The sequence below is a fragment of the Chiloscyllium plagiosum genome, chromosome 17 (genome assembly GCF_004010195.1).
Source record: "Chiloscyllium plagiosum isolate BGI_BamShark_2017 chromosome 17, ASM401019v2, whole genome shotgun sequence".
Taxonomy (NCBI): domain Eukaryota; kingdom Metazoa; phylum Chordata; class Chondrichthyes; order Orectolobiformes; family Hemiscylliidae; genus Chiloscyllium; species Chiloscyllium plagiosum.
The window spans coordinates 55,407,159-55,421,993 of NC_057726.1; the positions used below are offsets into that span (position 1 = coordinate 55,407,159).

The 14,835-nt window shown below is 43.5% G+C and overlaps 1 protein-coding gene across 3 annotated transcripts in view; it reads right to left on the bottom strand.

Moving 5' to 3' along the window:
• cpne2 (copine II) overlaps positions 1-14,835 on the bottom strand; it is a 272,940-nt gene that overhangs the window by 215,296 nt on the left and 42,809 nt on the right. For all 3 annotated transcript variants that reach the window (XM_043707144.1, XM_043707142.1, XM_043707143.1), the window contains exon 2: positions 5,063-5,254. In XM_043707144.1, coding sequence (XP_043563079.1) covers positions 5,063-5,254 — 192 coding nt within the window. The remainder of the gene's footprint in view (positions 1-5,062; positions 5,255-14,835) is intronic.

A 14,835-nucleotide genomic window follows, 5' to 3' on the forward strand; every position in this document is an offset into this window, starting at 1 on the left:
AGCTGTACAGACATTGGTTAGACCACTGTTGGAATATTGCGTGCAATTCTGGTCTCCTTCCTATCGGAAAAATGTTGTGAAACTTGTAAGGGTTTAGAAAAGATTTACAAGGATGCTGCCACGGTTGGAGGATTTGAGCTATAGGGAGAGGCTGAACAGGCTGGGGCTGTTTTCCCTGGAGCGTCGGAGGCTGAGGGGTGACCTTATAGAGATTTATAAAATCATAAGGGGCATGGGTAGGATAAATAGACAAAGTCTTTTTCCTGGGATCGGGGAGTCCAGAACTAGAGGGCATAGGTTTAGGGTGAGAGGGGAAAGATATAAAAGAGACCTAAGGGGTAACGTTTTCACGCAGAGGGTGGTACGTGTATGGAATGAGCTGCCAGAGGAAGTGGTGAAGGCTGGGACAATTGCAACATTTAAGAGGCATTTGGATGGGTATATGAATAGGAAGGGTTTGGAGGGATATGGGCCGGGTGCTGGCGGGTGGGACTAGATCGGGTTGGAATATCTGGTCGGTGTGGACGGGTTGGACCAAAGGGTCTGTTTCCACGCTGTACATCTCTATGACTCTATGACACTATAACTTGCCCTTAGTGACTAAGTATCACATTTTTTGATTTTACCTCTATGAAATTGCCAGAGGTCATTTTTCTATTTTAAAGAATGCCATGCTGTTCTTCAACGATGAACTCAGATAGACACTCTACAACAGCTAACAGCTATTTACAACTAAAGGGGACACAAACACAATCTGCAAAATACTGATTAAAGTGCAAATTTACAAGTTTGTATCTTTATAGAACGATTTTATCTCTCACTCTGCAATACAGAAAATAATCAGAGAAGGTAATTAACCTTCACAAGAACTACTTCTGAAGAAATAAAACAGTTTTTCTACTTTAAGGAAACACCAGTCTTAATTACTAACAAAACGAATTTACTCGTTGCATCTTCTTGTTTGGTCTGCATAAGTCTGGACTATAGGCGTCAACTGTCTCTCACCAACATGACTGATTCTTAACTTAAGGAGAAAGTGAGGACTGCAGATGCTGAAGATCAGCATCCTGAAGAAGGGCTCATGCCCGAAACGTCGATTCTCCTGTTCCTTGGATGCTGCCTGACCTGCTGCGCTTTTCCAGCAACACATTTTCAGCTCTGATTCTTAACTTAACTCTGAACTGGTCCTCAAGCCACTCCATTGTGATAAATTACAACCCAGCTTTTCAAAAACATCAGAGGAAGTGAGGTCTGCAGATGCTGGAGATCCGAGTCGAGAATGTGGTGCTGGAAAAGCACAGCCGGTCAGGCAGCATCCGAGGAGCAGGAGAGGCAACATTTTGAGCATTAGTGCTTATGAGGTGGCACAGTGGCTCAGTGGTTAGCATTGCTGCCTCATAGCACCAGGGACCCGGGCATGATTCCAGCCTCGGACAACTGTCTGTGTGGAGTTTGCATGTTCTCCCTGTGGCTGTGCGGGTTTCCTCCCACATTCCAAAGATGTGCAGGTTAAATGAATTGGCCAAGCAACATTGCCCATAATGTTCAGGGATGTGTAGGTTAGGTACATTAGTCAGGGGGTAAATATAGGGTAAGGGAATAGGTCTGGGTGGGTTACTCTTCAGAGGGTTGGTGTGAACTTGTTGGGCTGAAGGGTCTGTTTCCAACACTTTAGGGATTCCATTCTACGACTCTCATGCTGCCGGACTGGCTGTGCTTTTCCAGCACCACACTCTTTAACCTTCAAAAAAGTTGGCCTAACAAGAGTTGGACAATAGATGCAGCTGTGCCAGGTAATTCCCACATTTCTAACACAAATAACGTAAGAAATATTAAACTTGCCTGTATTAAGCTTGGGAATTGATTATGAATTTTCCAGATGCATCAAATACGGGAATTCAGTAGATTTCGGTATTCGATGGACGAAATGATCACAGGAAATGAATAGTTTGGGCCATAGTGAGACAGTTGGGAAAACTGGGTGAGGTTTCCAGAAAGGAGCTTCCAACTTCAAGAGCAAGAAGTCCCAATTTCCGAGTAAATGTGATGAGAGGCCTACTGCATGTATTAGCATGCACTACCAGCTAATCTCCCCTCATAAATATACAGTTTCTATACTCTCCCACCCGCTGGATAGAAACTAGACATTTACAATTCCCGACATAGAAGTCAGAGCGGGTATCTGTCAACTTCCATCTTGGATACTTGGCACCATATCTCAGAACACACTCTGGGCAATAATCGCCTACCACCAATAGGATGTTGGCATCTGACATGCACCCAGCCTCGCCGCACCCTCTTGGCAAATCATTAATTCACATCCAAGAGAGTTTTGTACTTCAATGCTGCAATTTGGAGTGAACTGGCAGCTTTCGTACAGCAAGGAGAGTCGGCCCGGGGGGAGGACACTCGCGGCGTGGACTGGACCAGGCTACATCTCAGGGCTGCTCGCTTGCTCTCTCAGCACTCACTCACTTTGATGCTGACAGCATCCCAGCCCTGTTTCCCTCCTTCATCCAGAGCTTAGATGCTCTCAGTCCTGCCTCACCTTTTTAGTGCTGACACAAAACCGAGTAACTCATCCTGGTTGTCAGCAACTATTAGTCACGTCGCTCTACAACACTACATCTCTCTCACAGCAGCACCGTGTACCAGCAGCCTGCACAACTTCACATTCCTCAGCCAAATGACCATTTCTCAATTTCTAAAGGAGTAGAATTGTCAGTCAAATCATGGAGACAGTTTACAGTCAGAGGGGGTGGGGGTGTCTGGGTATAATAAATCAAGATCAGCCACTGATGTCAGTCCAGGGGCTTGAGGACAGTTAGTCACTTGATCCAGGGGGTTATCACAATCAGGATCTGTGAGATGGTACCTCTACAGTCTAGGCAATGGATCAGTCAGAGAGCTGCACAGAGATCAGTCAGGGGTCTGATCAGCCATTAGTTGGGCCTGTCTGTCCAGAGGTGGCCAAGGCAGGAAGGCATTTCTGAGGGTCCTTCCATTAAAAGACAAGGGAGAGTTGTCAGGGGTGCTGCTGTGGGAGGGAAGTTGGGCAACTCAGTTGTGGTGATTAGAGGCAATATGCTGGGGTGCAGAGGGGATAGAAATTGTGAAGTGAGGCAACAAAATACTTAACAGAGTTGTGGGGGAGCAAGGAGGGAGAATATAGAGCCTTGAAGGGAAAGGGATTATGTGGGAAGTGGGGGGGAGGGGGGGGCCTCATCAACAGTCAGTAACACTCTGGCTTCAATGCCGGGGGGTGAGGGGAACACAATGGACTAGTTTATTGCGCATGCTGACTGAATATCTCTCAGTCTGTGGGACAAAGTACAAGGTAAAGGTTTAGATAAGATTGGACCTTAGGAACTTGAAACCGGAGAATCGACTGGGAGGTTACCAAGGAAGGAATTTGAATATTTGGGAGTTCACCAAAGATAAGAGGCTAGGACCCTCTGCCTGAGGAGTGACCATTGTTTCCTTCTATCAGGCCTGTAATAACAAGTGCACAATGGAGCTGGAAATAGTTCCCACTATCCCTTGAAAGTGGGTGGGCTACATGCTTTGTTCTCTCATCGATATGAGATCCCTTAATGGGCAACAGCATTACACAGACACTTAATACTAAAACTGAAACACACTTGCAAGAGCCCTATGCTTTTTTGTGTGAACTTTAGGCACTACTCTACAGTGTGCAGTCCACTGTTTGCCCCAAGCACCACATCATAGAGCACCGGGAATGAGACTCACACCTGGCTATGATGTGCTAGCAATGTATTCTGGCCTGGAAAGATCTGCTCTCAGTGATGAGTTAGTGAGCACTTTCCAAGTTCCTACAGCCTGCACATGCTGTGGGAGCTGCTACTGTCACACATTGGAGTGTAAACCCTCATGAAGTGGGAAAGAAGGCCCCTGTACCTTCAGTGTTACAGTTATGGCTAAACAGACATTCTCTCACACAGCTAACAATGAAAAGTGAACTTTGTATTTACAAACGTGGGGAGGTATTTAAAATGAAGTGTTAACCATGCCAACTATGTGATGTCAGAGGCTTCTCCCCTTCCCTTCCACTACATCTGTGTGTAGCACTGGGATGTAGTGCTACACACTACATGGTTGAAGTAGAAGACCACCCTCCAGTAGAGCCTATGCCCATTGGAGTTTTGGTTGGGCGATCTTCAGGGTGTTTGCAGCAGGAGGACCCGAGACATGATGAGCGTATCCTGCCCAAAGGTAGATACACCTCTTTGACTCGACTGCCCAAATGGACAAGGGTGGCAGGAAGAGTGTGGGCATCCTGACAGGAGACTTCCACAAAGCCAGCATGGGGTTCCTCCTCTGACTGCACGCTCACTGGCACCACCCTGATTCTATGTAAAGAGTGAGGCCAGGGTCCCTCAGTCCCCCCTCACCTTGTCAATGGCGCTAGGCTAATGGAGTGATGATGTATACAATCTGTGAACTGATCCAGCCCAACCTGGTTTTCCATAGCAAACACCAAACAGTGCATGGAGGCAGCCAGACACTGGTGTGCCAGCTGCAGCTTGACGCCAACAGTGTTGGTGCAGCCCTGGGGCTTTTAAGTCAACTTGCCCAATGCCTTCCTGTGTCTGTTTGGGCACTGCAATGAAGTTCTTACTCACTGGCACCTGAGTGTCCTGTCCTGTCTGGGTGCAGCAGGTGCCTGGTTTTTAAACCTACATTTCTAGCTCCACTGTTGTCATTTCATGCCTTTCATATTCCATCACCTCCCTCTCTTTGGATTCCAACTCCCAAAAGGTAAAGGCTGCGTTCTTATTTTGTATATGAGACATACTAATCAGCAAGGGAATGAAGGCTTATAGGGGAAAAGAGGGGTAAGTGAATGATCAGATCCTTTAATCTTCCGTCTCTTGCCTTGGTCACTTCATCTCTTTCTACACATCTCCATTTTCTGCCAGGTTTCCCCAGTCAGACCTTTTTCAAAAGGAAACCGCGCTCATTCAAAACTATTTTTATGAACTGACTGAGGCAGGCTGAAGTTACATGCTTTATCCGGACAGCACAATAATTATTCTCCTACCTCTGACCATTTTCCATTGTTATCCATGAACACGACGCAGAATGGATCAGATTTCGACGTGACATCCCTGTCTAGGAGATTCTGACCAGATACAGAGAGCTCCACTTTACAGACGCAGCACTGGGCTGAGCCGACAAGTGCGGCAGGATCTGGGGTTAGTGTGTACGCCATGTAGCTTTTCAGCGCAGAGACCTGTCGGTTTGAGAAGGAAAACACCACCTCCAGGTAAGTCACCTTGTACAAGATCAACAGAAGCCACATAGAGAAAGCAAAACGCAACAAATGGGCACCATCATTTGTGGGCACAAAACACCTGAAAGCAGACTTTTGAAATCAACTTAAAGTAAAAATCAAGCTTTGAGAGTGGTCTCTACAACAAAAGGGTGACATTAAATAGTATAAATGGTGTTATGAGCAGGTACAACGTGTGCACAACTAAAATATGAATACATAAAAAGGTTGCCAAAGTGTTTAATTGGAGCTAAACATGCCTTGCACACTCAACTAAAAATTCTCCCTCAAATAAAAAGCACAGTACTGAGAATGCAGGATATCTGAAATAGAAACAGAAATTGCTGGAGAAACTCAGCAGGTCTGGTAGCAGCTGGAGAGAGAGTAACAGACTGAACTGTTTCAAATCCAAGAGGACTATTCTTCAGAACTCAAAGAAAGTCATCCCAGATTCAAAACATTAACTCTGTTACTCCTTTCCACAGATGCTACCAGGCCCGCTGAGTTTCTCCAGCACTTGCTGTTTTGATTGTATATTCTTCCAGCTGCAAGTTCAACTCACCATCCTAACTTGGAAATATATCACCATTCCTTTGGTGTCGTTGGCCAAAACCCTGGAATTCCCTCATGGTTCAAGAAGGCATTTTACCACCATCTTCTCAAGTGGTAACTAGGGCCGGGCAATAAATGCTGACCAAGCCAGCAATGTCTGCATCCCACAAATGAATAAATTAAAAAGACCTTCACTCCATCTTGAGGCTTTATTTATAATCTTGACCTCACAATCTCTCCTGTTTTCAAAGAGAACTCCACCTTTCCTTCAGACGATAAAGTTGCTTCCAACTAGCTGGTTTCCTTTATCCTGTCTACTCCTCAAGAAAGAAGCTCACATACCCAAGGTTTCAATACATGCTGTTTTCGACTCAAAGATGCTCTTACACCATCATCTACTCAAGTGCAATTAAAAATGAATTCCCTTCTCAAGCCTCCAGCATCTCCCTTGCAATACAATTTCCGTCAAAAATAATACTTATTATTAATTGATACAATCTTTACTGCTCCTCTGATATTCATCTTGTTCCTCCTAAGCCCCAGTTATCGTCATCCTACCCACCCTTTCTCTTGCTAGTAACCTCGCTATGTTAAAATTGTAACTCATTGCTGTGCTATTGTTTGAACAAACTCCGTTGTTCTTACAATTTTCACACCTTTAGTCTGCGGGAGACAACCCACACAGACATGGGCAGAATGTGCAAACTCAACACGGACAGTTGCCCAAACATAGAATCAAACCTAGGACCCTGGTACTGTGAGATAGCAGTGCTAACCACTGACCCACCATTCAGCCCCAGTACCACCTATTAATATAGATCTTGGGTCAGCCATCCTAAATGCAGTAAAGTTCACTATGTAAGTACAGAAACTATGAAGTGCATTCAGAACATATCCTCCCTCAGTCACTGGGTTGCTACACTTAAAGAAATGAAGTGATCCTTGATCATGTTCTGGATCAGAAAGCAGTGAAAATAGACAAGCTAAAAGTAGGGGAACTTTGGGGAAAATTTGAACACAATAGGATTCATTATTAAAAGAAAGGGTATTTAATTTAAAATTTTAGTATGGATTTCGCATGGATTAAAATGGAATACAAATGATCAACTAGAACTGCAGACCAAAAATAGGCAGTATTAATACAGGAAATGGAAAGCTTGCATGGCCCAATGCATTCCTGTAAAGGAAGAGGAAATGGGAGCAGTTCATGCTTGAAGAGGAAAATTAAATTAAATTTGGCTATGTAGTCAACGTGATGGTATTTGTGCTTTGAGAGCTTTTGTTTTGTTTTAGATGGACCCTAACTGGAAAAAAAAACAGCCACAAAGAGAAACTAAATTTGTAGCTGAGATTGGAAACTAACTTCTGGGGAGATTGAAACTACTTGAAAATATAAAATGTGCATAGCAGGCAAGCTGAAGAAAACAGAGGCCAGATCTAGAAGCTGAGAATAAGCAACTACTCAGTTCAGTAGCTGTTTTTGTTGCTTGAAGATAGTATTGGTCTTCCACACCAAGCTGAGAACGTTCCACATACGTGCACCATCAGATGCCCATGGGACTCTGGTTGGATGTGGTTTGCTGCTGTGGAGGGAGTGAGGAAGACTCCCTCACTCCCTCCACAGGAGGGAGGACCTTTTGTGACTGATTTTGACTCCCTATATTCTAAGTAAATTGCTCAGCCAATTCCTTAGATTTGTCTTAGTTGTATCGGCTTTTTGATGAGTAATTTAGTTCATAATTGACCAATTCATGTTTATCTTCTGGCATTGAGAGTATAAGAGATTGTCAAAAATAATGCTAATTGTTTGCTTTGTCTAAATCCTTTATACTAAAAATTCTTGTGTTTTAAATCTTTTGTGGCATCATTATTTGAATAATTAACTGGGATATTGGGTTTTTTTTTAAGAAAATGACTGGTGTTTATTAAGATTGTAACAGTAGAAGCAGTGTTTAATATTTATAGTCGAGATGAAATGTAAATCAGAACTGATATGAAATACGTTGCAAAGAAAATTGGAAAAGCTACAAAGTGATATGAGAGAATATTTACAAGTTAATGATGATTGCAATGGGACCCCTAAGGAAATCAAGGAACAAATTTTGAGATGGGAGGGTTAGCAAAATAAATCCTTAAAAACACATGTTCTTGCCACCAATTGCACTGGTTACTGTCTCAGCTGAAACAGTCTGTTTGCAGACACAAATTTTGATTTGGCTTCAAGTTGAGTTGCCTCTGTCCTAAAGACCACTTACTTCCATTTCTTTTCTTATCTCAACTCCTCTGCCCCAGAAAGCACCATTCAGGATTTTGTCACCTCCAAACTCAACTGATTTGACAGTGCCCCAGCCATCCTCCCATCGGGGATCATGCTGAATTCTGCCATCACATCCCACCCCCAGCCATGTTCTGCTCACACATTACCCCATGCTCTCTTGATCTACAACACTTCAACACTTGACATTGTCCAGCCCTACCTCTGTAATCTCCCACTCTCCTCACAAAACTTTCTACTCAAAACAATATTTTCTTTACTCCTAGCGTTCTGAGGAAGCGTCACCTGACCCGAAATGTTAACTCTGATTTCTCTCCACAGATGCTGCCAGACCCTGCTGAACTTTTCCCGCAATTTCCGTATTTGTTTCTTGTTACTTCTACTTTGCTGTGTGAAACCTTGATTGGGATAGTCCATTTAACAGTGCTGCAAGTTACATTTGTGTACCTTAAAAGGGAAGATACTTGTGCTGAGCATGTTTGCTTTGGTTGGGTGAATATTGTGGATTTCTGGACCGTCACACTGCTGAGAGAGAACAATTATCTTCAACTCTCACCCATTGTGCATTCCTTTCTTCCTTTTCCCCACTATTTCCATTCATCTGCCTAGGCCACATGACCTGCAATTCCCTGCCTCCATTTATTCGCTCCATTTTTCCATTTCACTAATTATCTACTTCTTTAACCAAGTTCTTGCTTAACCCTCTTAGTACCTCCTTCATAAGGCTTTATGAAGGACCACGTTGGCCATTTTTATACATGATAAAAAACAGTAATCAAGAGCTCCTATTACTGCTATCATTACCAAGGTATACAAGCTGCCAGGACCTGAAATGTCCTTGAAGGGATCAAGGGACGAAGTAGTACGGTATCGTACTCTGATTTTCCAAAACTCTGAAAAGGCAGACAATACCAGAGGACAGGACCTCTCTTTAAAACAAGAGATAGGAAAAAAACCAGACCATAACGTTTTTTGTTTTGATAAATATGCCAGATAAACACCTGGAAAACTAATTATTACGGCATTTCACCATGAATTTCTCATATGTCAATTGTGGTTAATCAAATTTACAATATCGTTTGGAGAAACAACAGAACAGACTCAAAGTGAAGGATGTGGTTTATGTAGATTAGCACGCAATAGTTAAGGTACTCTAATGATAGAGTTATGGCCAAGAAAATAGTGTTGAAGGAGATGTAGATGGAAATATTGAACGGCAGAAGCATAGTCTCATGCTGGGTCTTGGTTGCCAAATACGATCGATGAACTGGATTTAGGGATTGAAGGTACAGTATTTTTTGATAAAACCAGACTTGGGGGTATGGCAGACTTTGATGGAAAATGATGATAGCAGTAAACAGACTCAAGGACTACGCAAAGGCTTCCAAGAGTTTGAGATGGATAATGCACGGAGCTCAATGTAAAAAAGCATGAAGTATGGAATGATGTATTGGGATCTAAGAATAATGGATGGAACGACACAGAGTAACCAACTCATTATTAAAGAAAGCGTATAAAAGGAAAATGAAAATGGCTAATGTAAATTGTGTACAATGTGACTACACTGTAAGTGTTAATGTTACTAAAAGAGACAGAGGAAGTTTGGTTTTCTTTCCTGCAGCCAGGGTTAAAGTGTTAAAATGATAACGAGGATTTCCAGGCTGATTGATAAGATATGATAACACAATTTTAAGCTAAGAATAAGGAATTAAATGTGAGTTTGGGAGCTTTGGAAAATGATCGTAGAATGCAAAATTCTTTGCTATAAGTTGTTGCCAAAAGATTCTGCATGAGAATTAGTTATGTGAGAAAATAACAATATTAAAGGAGATGCAGGGTAAGCAGAGAGAGAGTACTAAATAAAAACCAAACAAACACTGTAACTCAGAAACAAAAACAGAAGTTGCTGGAAAAGGTCAGCAAGTCTGGCAGTATCTGTGAAGACAAATCAAAGTTAACTTTTCAGGTCTCTGGACCCTTCCTCAGAACTGGTGACTCCACCACCCAAAACATTAACTCTGATTTCTCTTCACAGATGCTACCAGACTTGCTGAGCTTTTCTAACAACTTCTGTTTTTATTGTTTAAGCAGAGGGAGAGAGAGAGGACAGAGAGGGGTGGGGGGGTGGGTTAGAGAAAGAGAGAGATAGAGAGAGAGAGAGTAAAGGACTGATATTGCCTTGCTGAGCCAAAGAGGCTGTTTCTGATAGAACCATTGCTAGTTCGAATTAAAATTAGGTTTTATCTTCACACGTACTCAAGTACAGGAACACAAGACTTCAGTGAAAAGTGTACAAAGTCACCATTCCCAGCACCATCTTAGGTACAAAGGGGCCAAAGTACAAAATGGAGATCAAAGAAATATGAGCTAATATCAAGTGTATTTGTATCCCTCACCTCTATAACTGAATCATAGAATGGTTACAAACACCGGAGGCAGCCATTCCTTTCTGTGCTAGCCATCTGGAGGAGTCATTTACAGAGTACCGTTTCCACAATTTCTCCCAGTAACCTTGTACGTTCTTCATTTTCAGAAAATAATCCAACTTTCCCTTGAATGGCTCGATCAAAACTGCCTTCACCAAATTCTCAGGCAGTGAGTTCCAGATCCGACCCACACATTGGGTCAGTGATGGGTCCACTGCTTTTCATCATTTATATAAATGATTTGGATATGGACATACGAGGCAGAGTTAGTAAGTTTGCAGATGACACCAAAATCAGTGGTGTAGTGGACAGCGAAAAAAGTTACCTCAGAGTACAATGGGATGTCGATCAGATGGGCCAATGGGGCCGAGGAGTGGCAGATGGACTTTAATTTTGATAATTAAGGTGCTACATTTTGAAAAGGCAAACCAGGGTAGGACTTATACACTTAATGGTAAGGTCTTGGGGAGTGTTACTGAACAAAGAGACCTTGAATTGCAGGTTCATAGCTCCATGAAAGTAGAGTCGCCGGTAGATAGGATAGTGAAGAAGGCGTTTGGTATGCTTTCCTTTATTGGTCAGAGTATTGAGTACAGGAGTTGGGAGGTCATGTTGCAGCTGTACGGGACATCGGTTAGGCCACTTTTGGAATATTGCATGCAATTCTGGTCGCCCTCCTATCAAAAGGATACTGTGAACTTTGAAAGTGTTCAGAAAAGATTCACAAGGATGTTGCGAGGGTTGGAAGATTTGAGCTACAGGGAGAGGTTGAATAGGCTAGGGCTGTTTTCCCTGGGCATCGGAGGCTGAGGGGTGACCTTATAGAGGTTATAAAATCATGAGGGGCATGGATAGGGGAAATAGACAAGGTCTTTACCCTGGGGTGAGGGAGTCCAGAACTAGAAGGCATAAGTTTAGGGTGACAGGGAAAAGATTTAAAAGGGACATAAGGGACAATTTTGTTCATGCAGAGGGTGGTCCATGTATGGAATGACCTGCCAAAGGAAGTAGTGGAGGCTAGTACAATTGCAACATTTAAAAGGCATCTGGATGGGTATATGAATAGGAAGGATTTGGAGGGATATTGGCTGGGTGCTGGCAGGTGGGACTAGATTGGGTTGGGATATCTGGTCGGCATGGACAATTTGGACCGAAGGGTCTGTTTCCATGCTGTACATCTTTATGACTCGATGACATTGGGTGGAAACACTTTTCGTCAAGTCTCCACTGCTTCTTATCTTAAATCTATGAACTCTTATTCTTGATCCTTCCACCATGGGGAATATTTTACCCCATCTAAGCAGATCCCTCATGATTTTGAATACCGCTATTAAATCTCCTCAGAACCTTCTCTTCTCCAAAGAGAACCTCCGTAAATTCTCCAATTGACGCACGTTCCTCACCCCTGGAAATACACTCAGGAATCACTCCTTCACTCTCTCAAAACAGCTTTGCATCATTCCTAGAACGTGGGCCCCAGAACCGGATGAAACACCTGCAGTTGATCTAGTTATTCACCCGCAAACTAGGTTTCCCATGTGCCAATTCCACAGCAACATTCAAAATACTATCATGCCTCACTGGGGAAGCAGACTGGGAATTAAGCCCTGATTTACCTTATTGATGACTCCAGGAAGTAATAATTAAAGTTTGCATAAAACCCTTATTTAACTTTCTTTCAGTTGCAGGTTGACCCACAGCATTGCTTTGCATTCCATTCTTATTAAGAATTAATACTTATTACAAAGGAATAGACCAGTTACAGGTAAATAATTATTAACTGATGACACATACCTCTACTAATTAACCCCTTATAAACTCCCCCGAGGAAGGCAGTTCAATGACTGTGTGCAGCGCTGAAAATGTGTTGCTGGAAAAGCGCAGCAGGTCAGGCAGCATCCAGGGAACAGGAGAATCGACGTTTCGGGCTGTTCCTGAAGAAGGGCTTATGCCCGAAACGTCGATTCTCCTGTTTTCCTGAAGAAGGGCTTATGCCCAAAACGTCGATTCTCCTGTTCCCTGGATGCTGCCTGACCTGCTGCGCTTTTCCAGCAACACATTTTCAGCTCTGATCTCCAGCATCTGCAGACCTCACTTTCTCCTCAATGACTGCGTGCAGTTTTGGTCTGAGGAACGACATTCTTACTAATGAGGGAGCCCAGCGAAGATTCAGCACTGATTCTGGAATGTCAGGACTGACATATAGAGATGAACAGCTCGGAAACAGACCCTTCAGTCCAACACGTCCATGCCAACCAGATATCCCAACCCAACCTAGTCCCACCTGCCAGCACCCAACTCATATCCTCCAAACCCTTCCTATTCATATACCAATCCAAATGCCTTTTAAATGTTGCAATTGTACTAGCGTCCACCATATCCTCTGACAGCTCATTCCATACACGTACCATCCTCTGCATGAAAAGGTTGCCCCTTAGGTCTCTTTTATATCTTTCCCCACTCACCTGAAACCTATGCCCTCTAGTTCTGGACTCCACCAACACAGGAAAGGACTTTGTCTATTTATCCTAACCATGCCCTGCATGATCTTATAAACCTCTATAAGGTCACCCCTCAGCCTCCAACGCTCCAGAGAAAACAGCCCCAGCCTATTCAACCTCTCCCTGCAGCTCAAATCCTCCAGCCCTGGCAACATCCTTGTAAATCTTTTCTAAACCCTTTCAAGTTTCACAACATCCTTCCGATAGGAAGGAGACAAGAATTGCATGCAATATTCCAAAAGCGGCCTAACCAACATCCTGTACAGACACAACATGACCTCCCAACTCCTGTACTCAATACTCTGGCCAATAAACAAAAGCATACCAAAAGCCTTCTTCACTATCCTATCTATCTGCGACTCTACTTTCAAGGAGCTATGAACCTGCACTCCAAGGTCTCTTTGTTCAGCAACACTCCATAGGACTTTACCATTAAGTGTATAAGTCCTTGCTAAGATTTGCTTTCCCAAAATGCAGCACCTCATATTTATCAAAATTAAACTCTATCTGCCACTCCTCAGCCTATTGGCCCATCTGGTCAAGATCCTGTTGTAATCTGAGGTAACCTTCTTCACTGTGCACTGCACCTCCAATTTTGGTGTCATCTGCAAACTTACTAACTCTACCTCTTATGCTCACATCCAGATCATTTATATAAATGATGAAAAGTAGTGGACCCAGCACCGATCCTTGTGGCACTCACTGGTCACAGGCCTCCAGCCTGAAAAACAACCCTACAACACCACCCTCTGTCTTCTACCTTTGAGCCAGTTCTGTATCCAAATGGCTAGTTCTCCCTGTATTCCATGAGATCTAACCTTGCCAACCAGTCTTCTATGGGGAACCATGTCAAACACCTTACTGAAGTCCATATAGATAACATCTACCACTCTGCCCTCATCAATCTTCTTTGTTACTTTTTCAAAAAGCTCAATCCAGTTCATGAGAGAGACTGGATTTGCTAGGTTTATACTCACTGGAATTTAGAGGAATGAGGGTGACCTCACTGAAACATCTAAAATCCTTATGGAATTGGATTGGCGAGATGTGGGAAGAATGTCCTCAATGTTGTGGAAGTCCCAAACTAGGGGTCACAATCTAAGAATGAGGGGTAAGCCATTCATGACAAAGATGACAAAGAATTTCTTCACTCAGAGTTGTGAACCTGTGGAATTCTCTACTACAGGAAGCTGTTGGGCCCAGTTCATTAGAGGGAGCTGGACATAGCACTTTTAGCAAAAAGGATCGAGAGTCAGAATCTGTGAGGAACTGTTCCTCCCGTCACAGATTCAGTCTCGAATGCTACTGCCTCAGCCCCACCAACTACAAGTCCAACCCCCACACACCGGCCCCCTTCCCCCCACCCCCATCCCACTACTCTTGCTGTTCTTGCCGAGACAGCAACCACAAGCGAAGGAGCAGCAAGGGCAGGTGGAAGGGAACCTGGAATACTTGGAGAGGTTACTCGAGCTGATCCCAGAGCCATCCCGCAGCAATGATTCAGGAGGCTGGAGCAGCAGCTGGTCAGCAAGGTGCATACCCATCAGTGCCAGACTGGAGGAGACAAAATAGCACTCCAGGCCCAAATGCTGGTTGATGCGCTAATGTTTGGGTAGGTACCACAGCTTTTATGCATAATTTAACTCTAACCATCACCCGCCACGTTAATTGAAGTTTATAACCTCTCAAGATAATCAAAGTGCTGACAGGAAAGGGCTCACACAAGGAATTTCTGTAAAGGGGAAAGCAATCAGGATAGCTGATTTTTAAAAATTATATATGGAAGCT